Source organism: Rhinolophus sinicus, chromosome 1 (genome assembly GCF_057876585.1).
Source record: "Rhinolophus sinicus isolate RSI-liver-muscle chromosome 1, RSI-T2T, whole genome shotgun sequence".
Classification (NCBI taxonomy): domain Eukaryota; kingdom Metazoa; phylum Chordata; class Mammalia; order Chiroptera; family Rhinolophidae; genus Rhinolophus; species Rhinolophus sinicus.
In genome coordinates, this window is record NC_142501.1 from 43,317,536 (window position 1) to 43,337,594 (window position 20,059).

At 40.4% G+C, this 20,059-nt stretch overlaps 1 protein-coding gene across 1 annotated transcript in view; it reads left to right on the plus strand.

Annotated features, from left to right (window-relative positions):
- The first annotated feature begins 2,622 nt into the window (after window positions 1-2,622).
- The window catches only part of FGD4 (FYVE, RhoGEF and PH domain containing 4), a 183,534-nt gene continuing 166,097 nt past the window's right edge, over window positions 2,623-20,059 (plus strand). Inside the window, exon 1 of the mRNA XM_019736660.3 lies at window positions 2,623-2,902. Coding sequence (XP_019592219.3) covers window positions 2,629-2,902 — 274 coding nt within the window. The 5' untranslated portion in view covers window positions 2,623-2,628. The remainder of the gene's footprint in view (window positions 2,903-20,059) is intronic.

Consider the following 20,059-nt stretch of genomic DNA (forward strand, 5'->3'; position numbering starts at 1 on the left):
TAATTCCCAGAAAAGGGGTGATTCTGGGCTGCCAGCTCCTCTGTATCTCATGGCTGTCCCGTGGTCTAGGGCTCCAGGTTGCTCCACTGGCCCCTTTGCACTCCAGCTGGCAGTTGAACAGGAGTAGAGAATTTCACGGCGAGGGCGCAGAAGCCAGGTCTGGAGGTGATACATGTCCCTGCTACTCACCTAACTGTAAGGGAAGGTTTAAATCAGTCTCCTTGTGTGCCCAAGGACAATGATACAGGATTCAGTCAGTGTTCAACATCGTCTCTGCCACAGATACGAAGTATAAGCACCTGTGTATTGTATGTATCTCTGTATTTCAGGACCCAGCACAGTTTCCATTCAATACGTATTAATGAATTAGTGACAAACTTCCAACTAGCTATATAAACAATAAAATAGTATATGGGAAGATGATATGTACGATGATATTCAATACTTTGTTGTACTCTAAGTCAACTTGAGGTCAAATAAAGTTCGGTTGACCCATTCATTTAGTGTTGCAAAACATAGTCATCAAATGCAAAGTCCCTTCTATCAGAAAGTAATAAGCAGCAGTAACATCAATAGAGGTAATGTCAGATGATATATATGTTATAAAAATTCCATCTGAAAATACACCCACCGATGTGAACTAATATATTATTAGGCAAATGAAAGCAACTTGAACCAAGAAAGAAATAGAAATATGTATACTATAAACAACAGAAAATATTCAAATGAGGAAGCATTAAACTGTTGCCCTTAAATACTTGTGGTAAAATACATTTGGCCCCATACAGGTGTGTTTATAGCAATTCTCTACAGAAAGAGTGAGGATCTACTGAGAAAGTATTTTTTTGGGGGAGGGGGTCTTTTAAGCTTCATCAGTAACCAGTTCTCTAAAAGAGAAGATTGCCAGCATCTTCTCTCTTAAACATAGGTTACTGTGTGCTAGGTTGCTAATTCAGTATTATTGATTGCAACACCACCCTTTTATTGAAGCAAATAAATTACGTTAGACATTTGCATTTAAATTATAGCTTATGTATATGGAGATAAAACCCCTTTCAGTATTAATTTATATTTGAAACTAATTGTTTAAATAATTTTCGATACTATATGGCATAGTAGGTAACACGGTAATTACACAGAAAGAGAAACAATAATTAGGTGCAATGAGGTGATACAGGGATAATAAATCTGAAGAGAGCAAAAGCTCCTTTTTACAAGGTCTGAGCAGATGTATTAAAAATTAGGGGGGCAGTTCCTTTCCCTCAGGGGCATATTTATTGGAGTAACAAACAAGAGACTGAGACAGTTGAACTGACCTCCTAAAGGATTTCTTGAGGAAGACTGGGTTATACTTCAGGAAGCTGGAGAGACGTTTCCGGTGAAGGACTATTTAAGTAAATGTGGAGTGGTTTCCAAGGTGCAAGTAATGGTTGGGGAAGTCTTTCTGCTTGACCTAGTGTACTTAGAAAGCTGTCCTTTCTCTCCCTATCTCTGTGGTTTTTGGAACACAGCCTCTTCATTACTAGAGAGAGCAGTAAATTTTAAAATGCAGGTAAGCAAACCAATTTAAAAATGTATTTTCTTCAATTTGGTATTTAGCTGATGTTTAAAAAAATTACTTGACAAATTAAGAGGACTCTAAAGTGCATTACTAATGAAGTCCTGAAAGTTCATGGTGATGGAGGGTTTGATACTCTTCTGGAATCTGTGGATTTTCAGCTCCATTTCTTCTCTTCCACACAAACACACACACACACACACACACACACACACACACACACACACACAAACACCTTCTGCATTCTCTGGCCTGATGCTCTGGGCAAGATGATTCAATTCAGTGAGGTAAGGACAGACCTTGGTGCAGAGATCCGGGTAAGGATTCTAGCTCTGTACTGCTATGGACCCACCGTCGGTTTCGCATCTTGGTTTCTTTATCTGAAATACTTAAGTCACTGGCTAGCTCTATAACATAAGTAAGATTATTATCAGTGGCTCCGTACAGCGGCTTGAGACACACGTATGACCCTTGGCGTGATCTGCGAGATCATGGATCTGCGAGAATGGCAAGCCTTTGGGCAGAGTCCAGAGAAGCTGTAATTATCTTGTGTGTTTTTTTTCCCCCTAAAGCCAGTACGTGTCCCACAGGTGAGCGCTGCTGACCTTCGGAGCACCTAGGTGTACGGCCGCAGGTGAGTGCCGCACGGTTCCTCTCGGCCAATGGGCGAGCTCGGAGCGGTGGGGCGGGGCGGGGCGGAGCCGCCAGTGGCGAACCCACTCAGGGGCCGCGCCCCAGGGCGCTCCACTCTGCCCAGCGCGTCCTTGGCTGCTTCCTCGGTCGGAGGAGGAGGCGGTGGCGGTGGCGGTGGCGCAGCAAACACTCCTCGTCCCGGCCCCAGGGGCCTCCAGCAATTGGCTGCTGAGGAAGGGGTGCAGGCAGTCCCCGGCGGGCCGCTGCATAAGCGGCGTTAGGTGAGTGCCGGCGCCGCAGAGACCGAGTGCCAAACTCTCCGCGCGGCCCTGGAAGGAAGGGACGAAGCGGCACTTGCCGAGGAGACCCTGGAGCAGAGGGGCGTCGGCGCGGAGCAGTCCCGGAGTCGCCCGTCTCGAGTCGCGCCGAGCGTGGCCATGCAGGCGACACCTCCCTGGGTCGGGTTGCCCTTACGGAGCCCGCCGAGCGCGCATCTGCGTCCAGACCAGGGCGGGAGAGAGCGCGGAACCCGGAGCGAATCCGGCAGCCCGAGGAACGAGGGCAGCTACAACTTCAGGCGGGTGGCGATCCGGTGGAAGTCCAATGCCTACCTGCCGCCTGGCACCCCCAGACCCTGGAGTAGGCCCCCACCGCAACTGCGATGGGCCGAGACGGCCACCTTCAGGGCCCAAGCACCCGCGGACGCCCTAGGTAAGTGCCTCGGGAGAAAAAGGGCGGATGGGGGCGTTGGCGCAGGTGAGGGACACGCCGAGTGCCCTGCAGGTGGGCCGGGTCTGCTGAGGGAGTCAGCCGGGTAGATTCTTCCAGAGGGCTGCTCCTGGCCACCTACCTGCTTACGTATTTTGTCCCTTCCCCTAAAGGACCTTTCTTGGGCAGGAACCCGCCTAGGGTTGAGCTTGCCCTGGAGGTGAGTTATCAGAGAATTCCGGAAGTAAAGGTATAACTCTTAAAAGTTTGATTATAATGCTCATTTTCTGAAAACTGAAATTTAAGGTTTTTTTCGCTAATTTCCTACTATCGGCAAGTCCGTGTGAAGGAGTAGTGAATGGGGGAGGCTGATGTTCAACCTGGTCCGGCAGCCCGGCTGTTGAAGTACCTTTGACCAGCTCTCAGCAGTGCCCCGGTTTTCCCTTTTGAAATAGACCCTCATCTCCCACCCTGAGTGTGAATAGCTGCAAGACTCTCACAAGGAAACATGTTCTTAATATCAAGAAATGTAATTCTTATTGTTGTTTCCATATTGACAAATTCAGATATCCGTAATGCAGCCTTTTGACTTCTGGATTCTCATGGAATTTTAGTGTTGGAAAAAATCCTCAAGATGATGTATTCATGCCCGCATCTCCTTGCTCTTCAAAGGCATTCCTTTCTCCCAAGACGAACTTGAAACTATGTAGAACATACAAGACATGTTTTTCTTGATTTGTAAAAATTGTTCTTTAAAATCCTCATCCCTTTTTTGTGTTTCTATTATGTAAAATCCCCTCACCCCGTTTTTGTACTCTTATTATGCCATAATCAGAGATGTCTTGTATTAGGTTGGTGCAAAAGTTTTTGCAATTATTTTTAACCTTTTTTAAATCGCAATTACTTTTGCACCAACCTAATATGTAGACCAGTTATGAGACAAAACTCTTATTTAAGCAACAGAAATACAAATACTTTTATTCGCTTTCACTCCTTTTCTTGTTTAGCAAAGCTGTTATGACAGTTTAAATGTGATGAGTATTGGAGGTTGTGTAAAATTTTTCTGTCTAGTCCTTGTCCTGAAGCTATAGTAGTCATGGGGCAGAAAAATATGATGATGACTTACTGTTATGATGACTTTATAACTACATTAGATCAAGCAGAAATAGTGAGGAAAAAAATGTAACAAGTAACTGAATTACAGTGCTTTAGGTCTCAGTTTCTTCACCTGCAAAATGAAGACACTGGTGAAATAATCTCTAAAACGATTCATTCTAAAATGAATGGAAAAATGCTTCCTTTTAAAGTGAAGATGCATTACTTTGTGTTAAAGTTATTTCTGAATTAATTTTTCAATTGTGGGAGCTGTTTTCAGTTTGAGAGTAATGGGATCTAAGTTTTTTTTTACATCATTTTACTCAAAATCACTTGCTTAGTTTCAAACTGAGCAGGTGAGCAAAAGATAAAAGAGCCCTTCTGAAAGTAGGAGTTAGTAGAGTTGTGCCAGCCTGTAAATCATTTCTATGAAGCAGCTACGCTTATAGAAGAAAGAGTCCTTTTTTTCCTTTTCTGTTTTTTATTCAGAGAAAATCCATTAACACCGTTTTGTTTTTTTTAATGAGATGGAGAATCTAGAAACAACTTTTCTAGATCTGTTACATTGTCTCAGTATTGTTTACAAGAACTCAAAGTTTTTGCTGCTATTTTCAGAGTTGAAAAGTAATTACTGTAGCTTCTTAGGTACAGCTGTTTCTCTTTGCCATAACCTGTAGTATCTGTTGGAGAATGATCTGGTGTTTTGACAGGTAGTCTTAAACTACTGAATGACCACACATATTCAATTTGGTGGGGTAGGAACATTTTACAAATTGCTTCCTTCTTTGAATCAAATCTGTCTATTAAGTCCCATCCACCTACCTATCATTATATAAGTAGAATCCTCTCCTCATCAAAAAAGTAAACAAGGTTTAAACTCCCAAGAAGTGCCAATCTATAATACCTAAAAAAGTATTTACATATGAAAATACACAACAGTTAGACCCATTACATACAGAGTGGATATTACTCATAATCAAATTGTTACTTTCCCTTTTGAAGAGGGGAACAAAAACTGAGAGGTCAAGAACTTAACAGAGAATTCAGTTTAGTGGTGTTGTGTTATATTGTATGATTGTGAAACCCACTATTTTTAGAGTTCTCTGCTTTTTGGCCAAAAAAAAAAAGAAAGAAAAAAAAGAAAATCTACCAACTGCATCCTCCATATATACCTGAATATGAATCTTCTCATCTAGGGGAAGCAGAGAGGTGAGGTAATTAAGACAGGCTTTGGGGTCATGTAGCACCCAAGTTCTAGTTCCTCTTCCATTACAGGCTGTGTGAATTGGACCAAGTCTCTTAACGAAGTTCTTAGTTTCTTCATCTGGATAATGGAGATAACACTACTTTATAAGATTGTTGGGAGGATTAAGTACAATTAAATAGGTAAGTGTTTGGCACAAAACAAGCATGCCAGATAGTATCCTAACCAGGGGTCATTATCCACCTCTGTATCCCAAGGAGTCACATAGGAGACACTGGGAATGTTTATAGCAGCTACTATTTATGGAGTGCATTTTCTATACTGAGAACTCTGCTGTGTAATACACACATGAATATGTATGTGTGTGAATTTATGTCACAAAAATCTTAATAGGTAGGTAGTACAGTATCATACCCATTTTGCAGCTGAAGAAATTGAGGCAGAGAAAGTTTTACTAACTTGCTTGGAATTATAAATTGGTATTTGGTTAGCCAGGCAATGCTTTTACCACATATCACATAAAGCACATCATCATCATTCCATTATGGAAAAAGACATAAATTCATACACACACACACACACACACACACGCACACACACACACACAGAGGGTGCCCAAAAAATATATACACATTTTAAGATAACATCTATACATTTTTGTGCACCGCTGATATACATACAAAAAAAGTAGGGTTAAAATTATCTTGTGCTCTTTTTTTATTTTTTGGTTCAACTTTTTCTATGCCTTCCCCTTTTCCATGGTCTGAATATCTGAAGTTTTCGGGGGTGGGGGTAAGTCTATTAAATGTCTTTTTCTGCTATTATTCAAGGTAGCGTGTTTCCTTAATTATTTCTTAGTTTTATGGGAATCCGGAAAGGTCTGTATTGACGATGACTTTCTGTAGAAAATGTTTGTTTTTACTTTCAACCCAAGACCGCTTTCATTAGCCAGGCATTTCCATACTTGGAGATAGTGTAAATTTGAGTTTAGGCTTGCTCGGAGGAGATCAGCGTCATTATCTTCATTAATTAATTTGGACTTAATGTAGGTCTGCAGATTTCCTCATCAGTTTGCTTTGATGGGAGGCAGATTTTTCCTAGGCAACCTTTTTATCCAAGGTGTAGCTCCTTCAGTGTAGAACATTGGTGTTGGGTCTCAGATTCTGTCCTTTCCCATTTCCCAAGCTCAAGCTCAAGTCTCTCCTCCATCAACACGCTCAGGTCCTGGCCTCTCTCTAGGTTCCGGGAGGGAATGGTATTGCCCCCAGGGAAGCATGCGTTTACAAATTACTTTGCCACTAGGTTTAGGTTTCAAGTTATTTTTCTTTTTTCTCTTGTCCTTAAGAACCTTCTTTATCTTCTTATAATCTCAGCTGTACACTTGAAAGTATATTTTTCGTTATTTATTGAGCATCTGGCTGCTTTGTGGTAAGGACTCTTCATATTTTATGGTGTGCAAGCTTTCTGTAGTAGAGTTCCTTTTTACAGTTCCCACCATGGCTGGAACACTCAGGCTTTCGACACTACTTCAATATCTTAGCACTTTTAGAAGATTAATTTCATCTTTGATGGGGGGGCAGGGGGTGGAGATTTGGGTACGAGCAATAAGAGTAATTACTTATTGAATGCTGGCTCTGAATCAGGAGGTTATGCATTTTACTGACATTTCTTGTTCTTATGACAACCCGGCAAAATAGATGGTACCATTTTAGAGAAGAAAAAGACCAAGTTTCAGAAAGTCTTACCTGTAGTGCTGTACAACCAGCTTACCTTTCAAAGGCAGGATTGGAACCAGGTCTTTCTGGCTTCAGTTCTCACACACTTATAACACTAGTTTCAAAGATGCCCCAGGGCTTTGAAAGGCAAAGTGCAGTGCAATAACAATATGCCCTATATGTCTATACGTGTTAGGGCTGATATTACTCGTGATGGGAATGAATGTGCATTATATTTAAGATGATGATCTACATAAGTATCTAAAGATTTATAATAAAATGATAATATACATCAATATTGTCAATGTTTCTTAGCAGCTGCTTTAAGGTGGACTTTGAAACTGGAAAGTCCTTCAGAGGAACAAGAACCAGGAAAAGTTTTTATTTTTTTTAAATTTGGGTTTCCTTCCAAGAGCAGTTTAATGAGTAGTCAGTCATCTTTTAATGGATAGCCATTCATTAGGGGTCTGCCCAAGTCACTACCTCTTCCAGGTACTGGGATTCAATCCTGGCGTAGTCAGGGTTATATTGAAATTCTTTACTACATGCATTTGCTGGAAAGTTGATTGAAAAAGGATTCAAACATGATGCATTTAATTTTACAGCTGTGAGTGTAGTGAGATTCACTAGATTTGGATAGGAGCTCATGAATCTGTATTTTTTAAAAGTATATCATATAGGTACTGTGGCACTAACCGATTGTGGCACTGGAGCTTGAAAAGTGTATCAGATAATTCTGATGATTTGCTTAGTTTCCAAGTGCCATCCTACTGGCTGCATCAGAATTACTTGGAGTGCTAATTAAAAATTCCCAGCCGCACCTTAGATATGAGTCAGAATCTCCAGGGGTAGGGTTAAAGAAGCTGTTTTTTTTAACAAGTGTCCCAGATGATTCTGAATGCAGCCAGGTTTATGAACCACTGTGCAACTCCACCTTTGGTCCTGAACACAGGCAACCAGGATTTGCAGGTACAAGGCGAAGAATGCTATAGATCATCCCTCAGTTTACACACCATCTGGGTCGTCTGTACATTTTGGCAAACTTTGCCCATTTCTGGTTGATTCCTAACTGTAGTTTCTACCTCTGCCTTTTCTACTTTGCTCTTGTTTCTCAACCCCACCCTGTCCCTTTGAAAGTAGACTTTAATTTATGCTAATACACAATTTATATCCAACAGGTGTACCTGATGTGCGCTCAGCTGACCTCCTTTCGCTCCCTTCTCCTCTCTTCCCTCCAAATGAGGTCTTCCTAGAGTTTAAACGTTGATATTCTCTGGAGCTACTGCCTAACTTCTCCCTTAAACTACTGTATGTACTTCCCTTCACTTCTAGATAAAGCCTCCATTTCTTTATTCTTTTCTCCACTTCCTTTTATGCTCATTCTGTTGCTAAGCCCGATCAGTATTCTAAGTCAACAGTCAATTCCCAAGTATTGCATAATGACCTGAGGCCTGTTTCCAGCCCTTATTCTTAATTTCTCGGTGGCATTTGCATCTTTTTTAAGATCTTTTTTTTTTTTTTTTGGTCTGGATTACCCGAGGTCTGATTTTCCTTCTTCATTGGATCTCCAAGTGTCTTCCTCTGGCTAGCCCATTTTTCTCCTTTCTTCTCAACAACCTCTATTATTTCCTGCCACCTCTATTCTTTAGTGGTCTCTCCACTCTGGGCTTCTCTAGGCCATCTTGTATACTGCTCTGCATTTTCAAGGACCTGCTTGAGAAATGTGAATGTCCTGAGGCCACCACACTGCAACTTCTTTTTCTGATGCAATCCAGCCCTTCCTCCTGACATTCCTTGGAGTTAGTACCAACCTTGCTTTCGTTAGGCTTCCAAGTTAATTTAAATCTGTTCTTCTCTGTTATCTACTGGGGGTGCCAAAAAATATATATATATAAGTGGACACTTTGGTCAACGTTGCTCAAGCAGTAGTTAGCCGTAATCAGAAGCGTCTGGACGCTGATGGTAACCACTTTGAGCACCTCTTGTAATTGCAGAAGTCAAACGTGGCTTGAATTCATCTTTTGTTATCGGTATATATTATTACAATTTTAATACAGCTTTTTCCTTTCCTAAGGTGTGTATACTTTTTTTTGGCACCTCTGTACTTGCCACCCAGTCAGCCACCAGTTCTGATTGGTTCCCTTTTTTCATAATGGCACCTTTGTCATATTCCAGGCCCATTCTCTCACCAGCAGTGTTGCTGTCCACTCTACTACACCTCCCCCGCCGCCAATTAATTTTCTGAAATCTGGGTATTGGTCACACCCTTCCCATGGCCAGAAACCTTCTATGGCTCCCCAACTACATGTTATTGATGTCGGTGATGGGATACTCTGTCCAAAAATGATCATTTGGTGACTGTTGGTTAAACCTTTACCAGTAACCCCTCAGTACAGAGATGGACCTTTTGAATTCATACAAATATTTAGTCTTATTTGAACCACTACAGGTGGACTAATTACGCATTGGTCACACGGTAGGAGTTGTGTGTGTTTTTAGGAATAAATTTGGCATTGTTCGTAGAGCATTGTATAGAATTAGTCACCTGTCTTCGCAGTGTAGTTGACAAGAGTGGACATTAGCCCCAGCAAGTATCCTGGGAGCCCACAGTCAGTTTTATATTATTGCCTTACTTACACAGGGCTAGACTGAAGACAAACCCAGCTGTTGGGCCGCTTTCACACACGTACCCATTCACCAGAATTAAACTGTCAGCTTCACCATCTGCACCACTGTGCTGGGGACTTCACTGAGCCACATGTCCAGCCAGCTGCGCAAGGCTGGCTTGTCCCCTGGGGCCTCTAGCAGGCAGGATTTTGTGTTAGGCCACATCTTAATTGTAGCCTTAAAAAGTGCAATGCCTTCCCCATAAGGTTATTTGTATTTTTTAAATATATGCTAATGAGTACAGTTAGGAGGTGAAAAATCAGTGTGTAGAATCAAATAAATTATAAGATATCGCAGCAGAAGAATACTAAGGGTCATTGCTTATAATTTCAAGTGCAGTGCAGTATAATGTATGTGAAGTTATCAAACTATACACAAATTTAGTTAAAAATAATTACTAAAAGCTTTCCATAGAAAAATGAAGCTTTTAAACAGTGATCTGTATTTCCTCTGCAGAAAGTGAACAAACATGTAACATGTTTTTTCCTAAAACGTGCTACCTTAATGCTGTTATATCGCTGACTTACGATATGAAAACTGGTACTGGGAACCCAAAGATGAATAAGACAACTGCCTTGACCTTAAGTCACTTTCAGCCTAGAAGGGGGGATGTGATATATAATAAGCAATCGGATATAAGGCAGTGTTGGTATAAGAGAAATACTCAGAGTGGTTGTAGGTTAGAGGAGGGCACACTTTGGGCTGTGCTGCTTCCAACTGTAGGGAAAGACTGCATAGCTGACTCGGACCTTCCAGGTCACCCATAAGCCTATGTCGGCTGGTTGGAGCGGCATCCTGGTGACACAAGGTGGAAATCTATACTAGGTTGGAAAAACAATTTCTCCCCTAAGTTCCATTCAGAGCCCTAAGCCAATTAATTCCACCAGTATCTGTGTTCTCTTTTCAAATCCCTGTATCCTTCAAAGTTTGCCTCCTATGATCCCACTAAAGCGACGGATCCTTCAGTCCTTCAACAGTATTGAATGGTTACTGTGGGTTGGACATTGTGTTAGGGCCTAGAAATCAAGGTGAAAAGAACACACTACGATGGCTTAGAGTGTGGGCTCTGGAGTTCCGCTGGCTGGGTTTGAAACCGTCTCTAGACATAACTGGGTGATTCGGGGCTCTCTTTGACTCGATTCCCTCATCTGTAAAATGGAAATATAAATATTACCTACATCATGGAGTTGTTAGAAGAATACAAAGTTAATAGTCTTAAAGAGCTTAGAACAGTGCTTGGGAAGTATTCAAATAACAATTTTTCAGTGCTTCGGTTAGGATTAACACACGCACTATCCTCACAGTCTGGGTTTCGTTGGGCATTTTATGTGTATCTCTAATCTCTTGCTATCTCATTGGATTGTGATTGGTTGTTTACAGTTATACCTGCAGAATGTTACTTACTGCACAAAGTGCAAGCTGTTCAAGGCACTTGTCTTCCCATCCCCATTCATAATGCTTTGTGCTTAGCCTTCTCCTCCCCTTAGTCCCTGACCAAACTGCTTTTCATTGCTGGCTTCTCTCCTCAGTCTTTCCTCCCGTGCTGACTTGAGCCCCACCCACTTTATGTCAACCTAAAGCCTGATTGCATCACAAGTACCACCACCCTCTTCCTCAGTTTCCTGAATCAAGCCTGACTTTCTCCTCTTCTGATTTTTTTCCTCTTTCAACACTTTATTTATTTTTTTATAATTTTTTAATTTTTCAATAATAGTTGACATACAATATTATGTTAGTTGCAGGTGTACAACATAGTGAGTAGACATTTACATAACTTACAAAGTAATCACCCCGATAAATCCAGTACCCATCTGACACCATACATAGTCATTACAGTATTATTGACTATGTTCCTTATGCTGTGCTTTAAATCCTCACAACTATTTGTAACTACCAGTTTCTACTGTTTTGAATCCCTTCCTCTTTTTCCACCTACCTCCCAAACACCCTCCCATCTGGCAACCATCAAAATATTGTCTGTGTGTATGAGTATGTTTCCATTTTGTTTGTTCTTTTATTTTACTCTTTAGATTTCACATAGAAGTGAAATCATACGGCAGCTGTCTTTCTCTGACTTATTGCACTCAGCACAGTACCCTCTAGTTTCATCCATGTTGTTGCAGATGGCAAGATTTCATTCTTTTTTATAGCTGAGCAATATTCCATTGTATATACCGTGTTTCCCTGAAAATAAGACCTAGCCAGACCATCAGCTCGAATGCATCTTTTGGAACAAAAATTAATATAAGACCTGGTCTTATTTTAATATAATATAAGACTGGGTCTTATAATATAATATAATGTAATATAATATAATATAGTATAATATAAAGTAATGTAATATAATATAATATAATATAATATAATATAATATAATATAGGGTCTTATATTAATTTTTGCTCCAAAAGATGCATTAGAGCTGATGGTCTGCCTAGGTCTTATTTTCAAGGAAACACAGTATATACCATGTCTTCTTTATCCAGTCACCTATTGATGGAGACCCAGGTTGCCTCCATATCTTGGACATTGTAAATAATGCTGCAGTGAACATATAGATGCACATGTCCATGCAAAGTACTGTTTTGGGTTTCTTCAGATAAATACCCAGAAGTGTATTTATCTGGGGTTACTGGATTCTTCTTTGTCTCTTGTTATAGCCTTTGTTTTAAAGTCTATTTTATCTGATATAAGTATTGCTACCCCAGCTTTTTGTTTGTTTGTTTCTATTTTCATGAAATATCTTTTTTCCATCCCTTTACTTTCAGTCTGTTTGTGTATTTTGATCTTAAGTGAGTCTCTTGAAGGCAGCATATATAAGAGTCTTGTTTTCTTATCCATTCAGCCACCTATCTTTTGATTAGAACACTTAATTCATTTACATTGAAAGCAATTGTTGATAGACATGTAATTATTGCCGTTTTATTATTCATGTCTTCTTCTTCTTCTTCTTCTTCTTCTTCTTCTTCTTCTTCTTCTTCTTCTTCTTCTTCTTCTTCTTCTTCTTCACATTTCTTGTAATACTGGTTTGGTGGTGATGAACTCTTTTTGCTTTTTCCTGTCTGGGAAGCTCTTTATCCATCCTTGGATTCTGAGTGATAGCTTTGCTGGGTAATCTTGGTTGTAGGTCCATGCTTTTCATCACTTTGAATATTTCGTGCCAATCCCTTCTGACCTGCAAAGTTTTTGTTGAGAAATCCGCTGACAGTCTTTTGGGAGCTCCCTTGTAGGTAACGGTAACTAACTGCTTTTCTCTTGCTGCTTTTAAGATTCCCTCTTTGTCTTTAACCTTTGCCATTTTAACTATAATGTGTCTTGGTGTGGGCCTCTTTGGGTTCATCTTGTTTCGGACTCTCTGCTTCTTGGCCTTGTATGTATATTTCCTTTGCTACATTAGGGAAAGTTTCTATAATTATTTATTCAAATTGGTTTTCAATCCCTTGCTCTTTCCTCCTTCTAATACCTCTATGATGTAAATGTTGTTACACTTGATGTTGTTGCAGACCCCTTAAACTGTCCTCATTTTTTTGGATTCCTTTTTTCTTTTTTGCTGTTCTGATTGGTTGTTTTCTGCTACCTTAACTTCCAAATTGCTGATTTGAACCTATGCTTCATCTGTTCTACTGTTGGTTTCCAATAGTGTATTCTACATTTCAGTTATTGTATTCTTCATTTCTGACTGGTCCTTTTTATGTTTTCATTTTTATGTTTACTGTCACTTTATTGAAATTCTCATTGAGATCATTGGGCATCCTTATAACCAAGGTGTGGAACTGTGCATCTGATAGATTCCTTGTCTCCATTTTGTTCGGTTCTTCTTCTGGAGTTTTGTTCTGCTTTTTAAATTGGAACATGTTTCTCTGTCTCCCCATTTTGGCTGCCTCCCTGTGTTTGTTTCTATGTAGTAAGTAGAGCTGCTATATCTCCTGGTCTTGGCAGAGTGGCCTTATGTAGTAGGTGTGCTGTGGGGCTCAGTGGCACAGTCTCCCTTGTCACTTGAGCCAGGTGCTCCAGGTGTGTCCCTTGTGTCGGTTATATGTGCCCTCCTGTTGTAGTTGGGCCCTGGTTGCTGTTTGCACCATAGGGAAAAGGATTGACCCTCAGGCTGCTTGGTTGTAAGGACTGGCCATGACTACATAGAGGAACTGTTGTGTAGGGATGACCCTATGGAGCAGGATTTGCTCTAGCGGGGCTCTCGTGCCTGCCGAATATGCTTTTTGGGTGTGTCATTTGTAGAGGTGGTTGGGATGGTGCTCTGGATATGTTGGTTCTGGGGACTTTTGGGAGGGTCCTTGGTGCAGGCCAGGATCAGCTACTGCCTGTGCCATGCCCAGTGCCATTAATATGAGCTACAAAGTCATCTGCAGATGGTTGCCACTTGTGCCTGGGAGACGCTAAGCTGCAAACCAAGGCCCACTGCCACTAGTGCCTGGCTTGAGGCTGCTTAGCAAGGGGTATGGGGCATGCTGAGGCTGCTTGTTGCTGCTTATTTGGGGTTTGTGAAGGTTTGAGAGATTTTAGTAAAATCCGCAGCACGAGCTAACACAGGCCATTTGTATGGAAAAGCCGCTTTAAGTGGCTTGGTGCACCTGCAATTTGGAGAGGCAGCATCTCAGGGAATCACAAGGGTGGGATAATTGGTGTTAGCCAGGTTGTCCTGTGTCCTCATCCTGGGTGGAGTGCGGGCTCAGCAAAGGAACAATGGTGTCTGCCAGCACTTCTGTTCAGGACAAAGCTGCCCCTCCTGCCCTTACCCTGAAGCCAGACAATTCAGTTCTTCCTCACATGTCCCTAACACCTTTGGAGCTGCTTCCCCAGTGCTGGAGCTCAGAGTGAGTGAGTCCCTCAGCAAGTAAGTCTGTGCATGGGCCCTATAAAAGGAACACCCGGGAGTCCAGCTGCCTTCCATCTCACTCAGTCACAATCCTTGCTGGTTTTCATAGCTGATTGTGGAGACATCGCTCCCTGGCACTAAAACCCTGGACTAGGGAGCCTGGTGTGGGGTTGGGAACCCCTGCTGCTCAGGGGGTACCTCTGTAGCCAAGATATCTCTCCCAATTTTTAACTGCTGCTCTTGGGTGTGAGACCAACCCATTGTGCATCTCTGCCTCTCCTACTAGTCTTGAGGTGGCTTCTTCTGTATGTCCTTAGTTATAGGACTTTTGTTCAGCTGGACTTCAGGTAATTCTCAGTGATAGTTGTTTTGTAGTTTTGTTGTAATTTTGATGTGGTTGTGAAAGAGGTAAGCACAGCATTGACCTATTCTGCCATCTTGACTGGAACCCTTGCTTTCTCTTTTTAACACTGATACCCTGGTGACTCAAGTGGCAATTACTCATTTCCATGTTCCACATAGCTCCTGGTCAGGACCTGAGGTCAGCCCTCTCTTAGCTTTCCCTGACTATTTGTCTTCTTCCCTCCTGCATTCACTTTTGCCAGCCACCTCAATTTCTTCACTAAAGTTCCCCTTGTTTTTCTATTGCACCTGCCCACCAGTCTCCAACTCAAGTCATCCATTGCCATTGCTCCTCAAGGTCCATTCAAGGGCTCAATAAGTATTGAGTAAACAGAAGACACTAGCCTGACACATCTTGCTTCAATGCAATAATTCAATGCAACAACACTGTCAGAAAATGAAATTGTGTTCTTTTCAAAAAGAGGCGGTGCTATAGAGAGACAGAATGTCAGATGTTACCCTTTCTGATCAGTAATTCCCAGCTTGCAAACTAAATCTTCTAATATCAGTGATTCTCAGCCTTCCTGCTGTGTCTACACCATTTGCATGCTCCTATCAGGAATATGTAGCAATTTTGTACAGTGGTGTACAAAAGGAAGGCATGGGAATAGTATACTAGTTCTCTTTGAGAATTAAGATATTCACTTTAGTTTAATAGTTTTGATTATTCTGGCATCCTTTCATGTCAAGAGTTTATTTTATAGCTTTATAATTTCCCATTCCTACTGTCTCCTTTTCTCCTGTCATAGCTTTTTTCTTTGCCTTTGTTTCTCTTTACTAGGGCTTGGCTTTTAAGGTCAAAACTAATAAAAGTCCTTCTTCTGCCCATTTCTAATTGGCTTGCCTTAAAAATAATCTGAGAAGCAGTAACTAGGAATGCTCAGAAGCTAGATTTTAGTTTTCAGCTCTTATCGAAAAATATGAGACTGGGACATTTAACACCTGAAATACACTGTATTTTCCAGCTTTTAATATATTTCATCAAATCTAAAATGTACACTTTCACACTTAAACATCTCTGAAATTGTGATGCTTCTTTCAATTAATGATGTTTTTAAAACTGTGAAACTAAAATGTAGACTGGCCTAAATTTTAAAATACAATTGCACAATATTTACTGCCTCTGAAGAATTTTAAAGATAATGAAATATATTCCCGGATTACATAACTGAAGACATTGACTAACCACTTCCCCACCTCCCTCCTCTAAACCCAAAACATACTATCTGTGGCTATCTCTCCCATATCTTTGCTTACTTCTTTAGCCCTCTTAATTATAATTATAACCATAAGTCATAGTAATAGCAGCTATCATTTATTGACCATTGACTTTGTTGGTCAGACACTGTCCTAAGTGCTCTATGTGCATAAACTCACTCATCACAAATAGGACCCATGATCCCATTTTACAGAACAGGAACCAGACGCCCAGCCAGATTAAATATTTTGTCCAAGTTCACATGGCCGGCAGAACCAAGATTCAAACACATGCTCTTCTGTACTTTCTATCTACCATAACTTTCTAATGTTTATTGTTAGTTTTTAACATCTCTGAACATGAAGATCCTAATGGCTAATCTTTAGTAATGGAGAAAACACTTTTCTCTATTTTTATCCAATGTATCCAGAGTATTCAATACAAAAGCAACTCTCTAAGCTACTGTAACTAGTGAGGAAGAAAATAAATTTTTTCCAAGGAGCAAGAAATACATATTCATAGAAAAGATTCTGGAAATGGAAACAAGAAATAGCTTTTTTTTATCTTTGCTCTGCAACCACATTTCTTGGGAATACCTAATTCAAGCTCTCTACTACTCTCTTTCTAGGAACTTGTTTGGCTACATTATATTATACTCATATCTCATCAGCAGGGTGATAGTTGCCTAATAAACTTTGAAATTATGTGAATAGTGTTAATTTTCAAGAATCCTGTTAATTTTAGATGTTCTACAAAAACAGGCAAAACTGCATTTCTTTCTTTCTTTCTTTCTTTCTTTCTTTCTTTCTTTCTTTCTTTCTTTCTTTCTTTCTTTCTTTCTTTCTTTCCTTTTTTACCCCATTAAAACCAAAGAACTATAAAAGAATGACCATAAAGTAGAATGTGTCTATATATACACATATACATGTACATGTATATGTGTATATATGTAATACTAATATGTCAATATCATCATTTTACTGGTATATGTTGACAAACTACTTTAATTTTTCTAAGAGAATTATACATAGCTTTCCCCCCATTCTTTTAACATCTTAGTGTAATAAAAAATTGGGTATCATACTCAGAGATGCTATCCACTGTGCAAGCAGTAGGGAACTGACTAGGATGCTAATTAGAGCTCCTCTGTAGTCCTTTTATAGAAAGTGGTAAACTCAGGCCACTGGTTATGAAAACAGTGAAAAGAGGGGAAGAGAAGGATTCAGGAGGAAACAAGGAGGAAATTGCCAATGATGAAAATCATTGTTCTGAAGTCAGTGTGGTGCCCAGTTTAAGCTCATTTTCATTGAGAACTAATGCCAGTTTCCAAGTTTTGGAACTGAGTGACCAACTTGTATGTTTTTGTTAACCTGGGAGATTTGCTTTAACCACATTGTGGGCACTGGGAAGGTAGAAAAAACTAGAACACTAAAGATACTCACATAACCTCCATTTTCAATGGGCAGCTGACATCATGTGATGCCACAAAAGCTCTCTGATGAGCCAGCAGGCGTGAGTTAGGTGCTTCTCTCCTTTAGGGTCTTGATGGCAGCTCATTTCTGTAAACAAGGAAAATTATACTGGCAATTGCATGTATCACTGATGCTCTAGAAAGCCCTTCTCTCAGAATATTCATTCCCACAGATCTTTTGTTAATTGTTTATTTCTGGCTGAGATACCTGGGTCCCACTATAATTTATGCTTTTTCATGTGGAAAAGGATTTTTTATTTTTATTTTTTGTTTTGGGTCTCTAAGCCAGTTCCTTACAGTTATTTCCTGCAAATGTTAGAGTGTCTCATTCAGAAAATAGGCTTTGTTATGGACTTTTGGAAAAGATTAATAGATTAAGAAAATAGATTAAGAACAGGTTAAGAAAATAATTTCCCTTTATAATTTTTTTCTTCTAATATTTTCTCTTTCCTCATGTGCTAAATGACACCACTTTTTATTGTTGACTTGGAAGCCTTGACTAATATGAAATTTCAGTCACTTGAAGCCTTACTTTCAGTGTTTAAAAAGTACTGAGTTCATCCACTCCACATCTTTACTTAAATACATCTTTTCACTGCGACTTTTCCCTGGCCACCTTATTTAAAATGGGAAGCTCCACTCCCATACTCCTTACTTCGTTTGACCACTATCCAACTCTGTATTTTTTCTTATTTTCTGTGCCCCCTTCTTCCCAACCCCACTGCAGTACACACAGAAACACATAAACCCTATGAGAGCGGGGGTTTTATTTGTTGCAGTCTCTTTTTCAAAGGCAGGATACAGTCAGGATTCCCAGTGTGGAGACTGTGAACTTAGGCCTGAGCAGCTGGTCTAAGACAAGGAAGGAGGTGGTGGGGGTGAGTGTTTGGAGTAGGTGGTGCAGGTGAGCATTGCACAAACCTTACAGGGAGGGTGCCAGGCCTGGGCCGTTTGCGCCAGAACACTGATGGCCACAGCACCTGGAACACCATGGGCTGCTATCTTGGCAGGAACAGGTGGAGGCTGAGTGTGGGATCAAACTGATTTAAGAATAAGGTAGAGAGGCAGTAGTTTGCAGTCGTTTCCAGCGGACTCTGCCCAGTGGACCCTCTTACTTTAATAAGTCTTCCTTTTATATTTCTACCTGACTCATGAATTCCTTCACGACCCACGAGAGAGGAGACACAATGATTATACCTTAAATGTTGTGAAATGTAAGAAAAGAATAAATTTATTTTCCTAATTACGTTAGTTGTCATTTTTCAAGCATGAGTTCCACTAAAATTTCTTTTCACTCTTTACTAGGAAAATTTAATAAAATTTGTCATTTTCCTCCTATGTGAGGACAGTAAAGACCTTGTAAACCTTAACTTGATAAAAGATACAGAACAGAGACCCCTGCCCCCCCCAAAAAAAATAAATAAGAGAGAGAAAAGAGTTGTCATGCGGCCTTCAGTTCATCAGGTTGAGAGCTGTGTGTACAGAGCAGCTTTCATCATCACAGTAATTGGTTGAGTCACTTGAACATAAAGGTGAACCTTTACGTGAGCGTCATGAGAGTAGGGACTGTCCCTGTCTTGTTCCCCACTATTTCTCCAACACCTAAAAGAGTTTCTGGCTCATATTGGGTGTTTGTGAAATTCTAATTGAGTGAATAAGTGAATGAATTCCTGTGTTGAATGCTATATTTTCAAAGTGCACATTTTATGCCAGTCCAATACGTAATTTAAATACACTTGTACTAAACAAGTGTTTCTCTGCCTGGGTGATTTTGACTCTCAGGGAGTGTTTGGCAATGTCTGGAGCTACTGCTATCCAGGGAGGAGAGGTTAGGATATTGCTAAACGTTCTACAGCTAATACACAAGTTTTATCACCATCTTACCTCCTTAATTTTTTCTTTATTCAGTATCTTTTCTTTTCCTTCCTTCCTTTCTCTGTCTCTCTCTCCCTCCCTCCCTCCCACCCTCCCTCCCTCCCTCCCTCCTTCCTTCTTTCTTTCTTTCTTTTTCCAAAATAGGATTCCTTTAAATAAGTTTCCTTGGTACTTTGAGAGATGATTCAATTTAAAAGTGCTTTTAACTGTGGCTTTCAAAAGTATAGCTGTTTGGGGCAGCTGGTTAGCTCAGTTGGTTAGAGTCATTCCTAATGACAAGGTTGCTGGTTCGATCCCCACATGGGCCACTGTGAGCTGGGCCCTTCACAACTAGATTGAAACAACTACTTGACTTAGAGCTGATGGGTCCTGGAAAAACACACTTAAATAAATAAAAGTTTTTTAAAAAGTGTATCTGTTTTATGTAACAAAGTATCCTTTGATTATAGCTATTGAAGTTACATTACTGTTAATTGTTTCTTTGAGACAAAGTTACTTCTTTGAAAATCTCTATTACGGGTGAGGAGTGGGGTAAAAGGAAAAAAAATCCATTGGCAAAGTAAAGGGATTTGCTATCCTGTGATATATTTAACCTGAACTACATAACAAGCTGAGACTTACCCTTGAGTTTTTACGGCTCGTCACACACGCCATCTCTTTCCAGCTCTTTTCATTTAATACTACATTCTAAAACTTTCTGT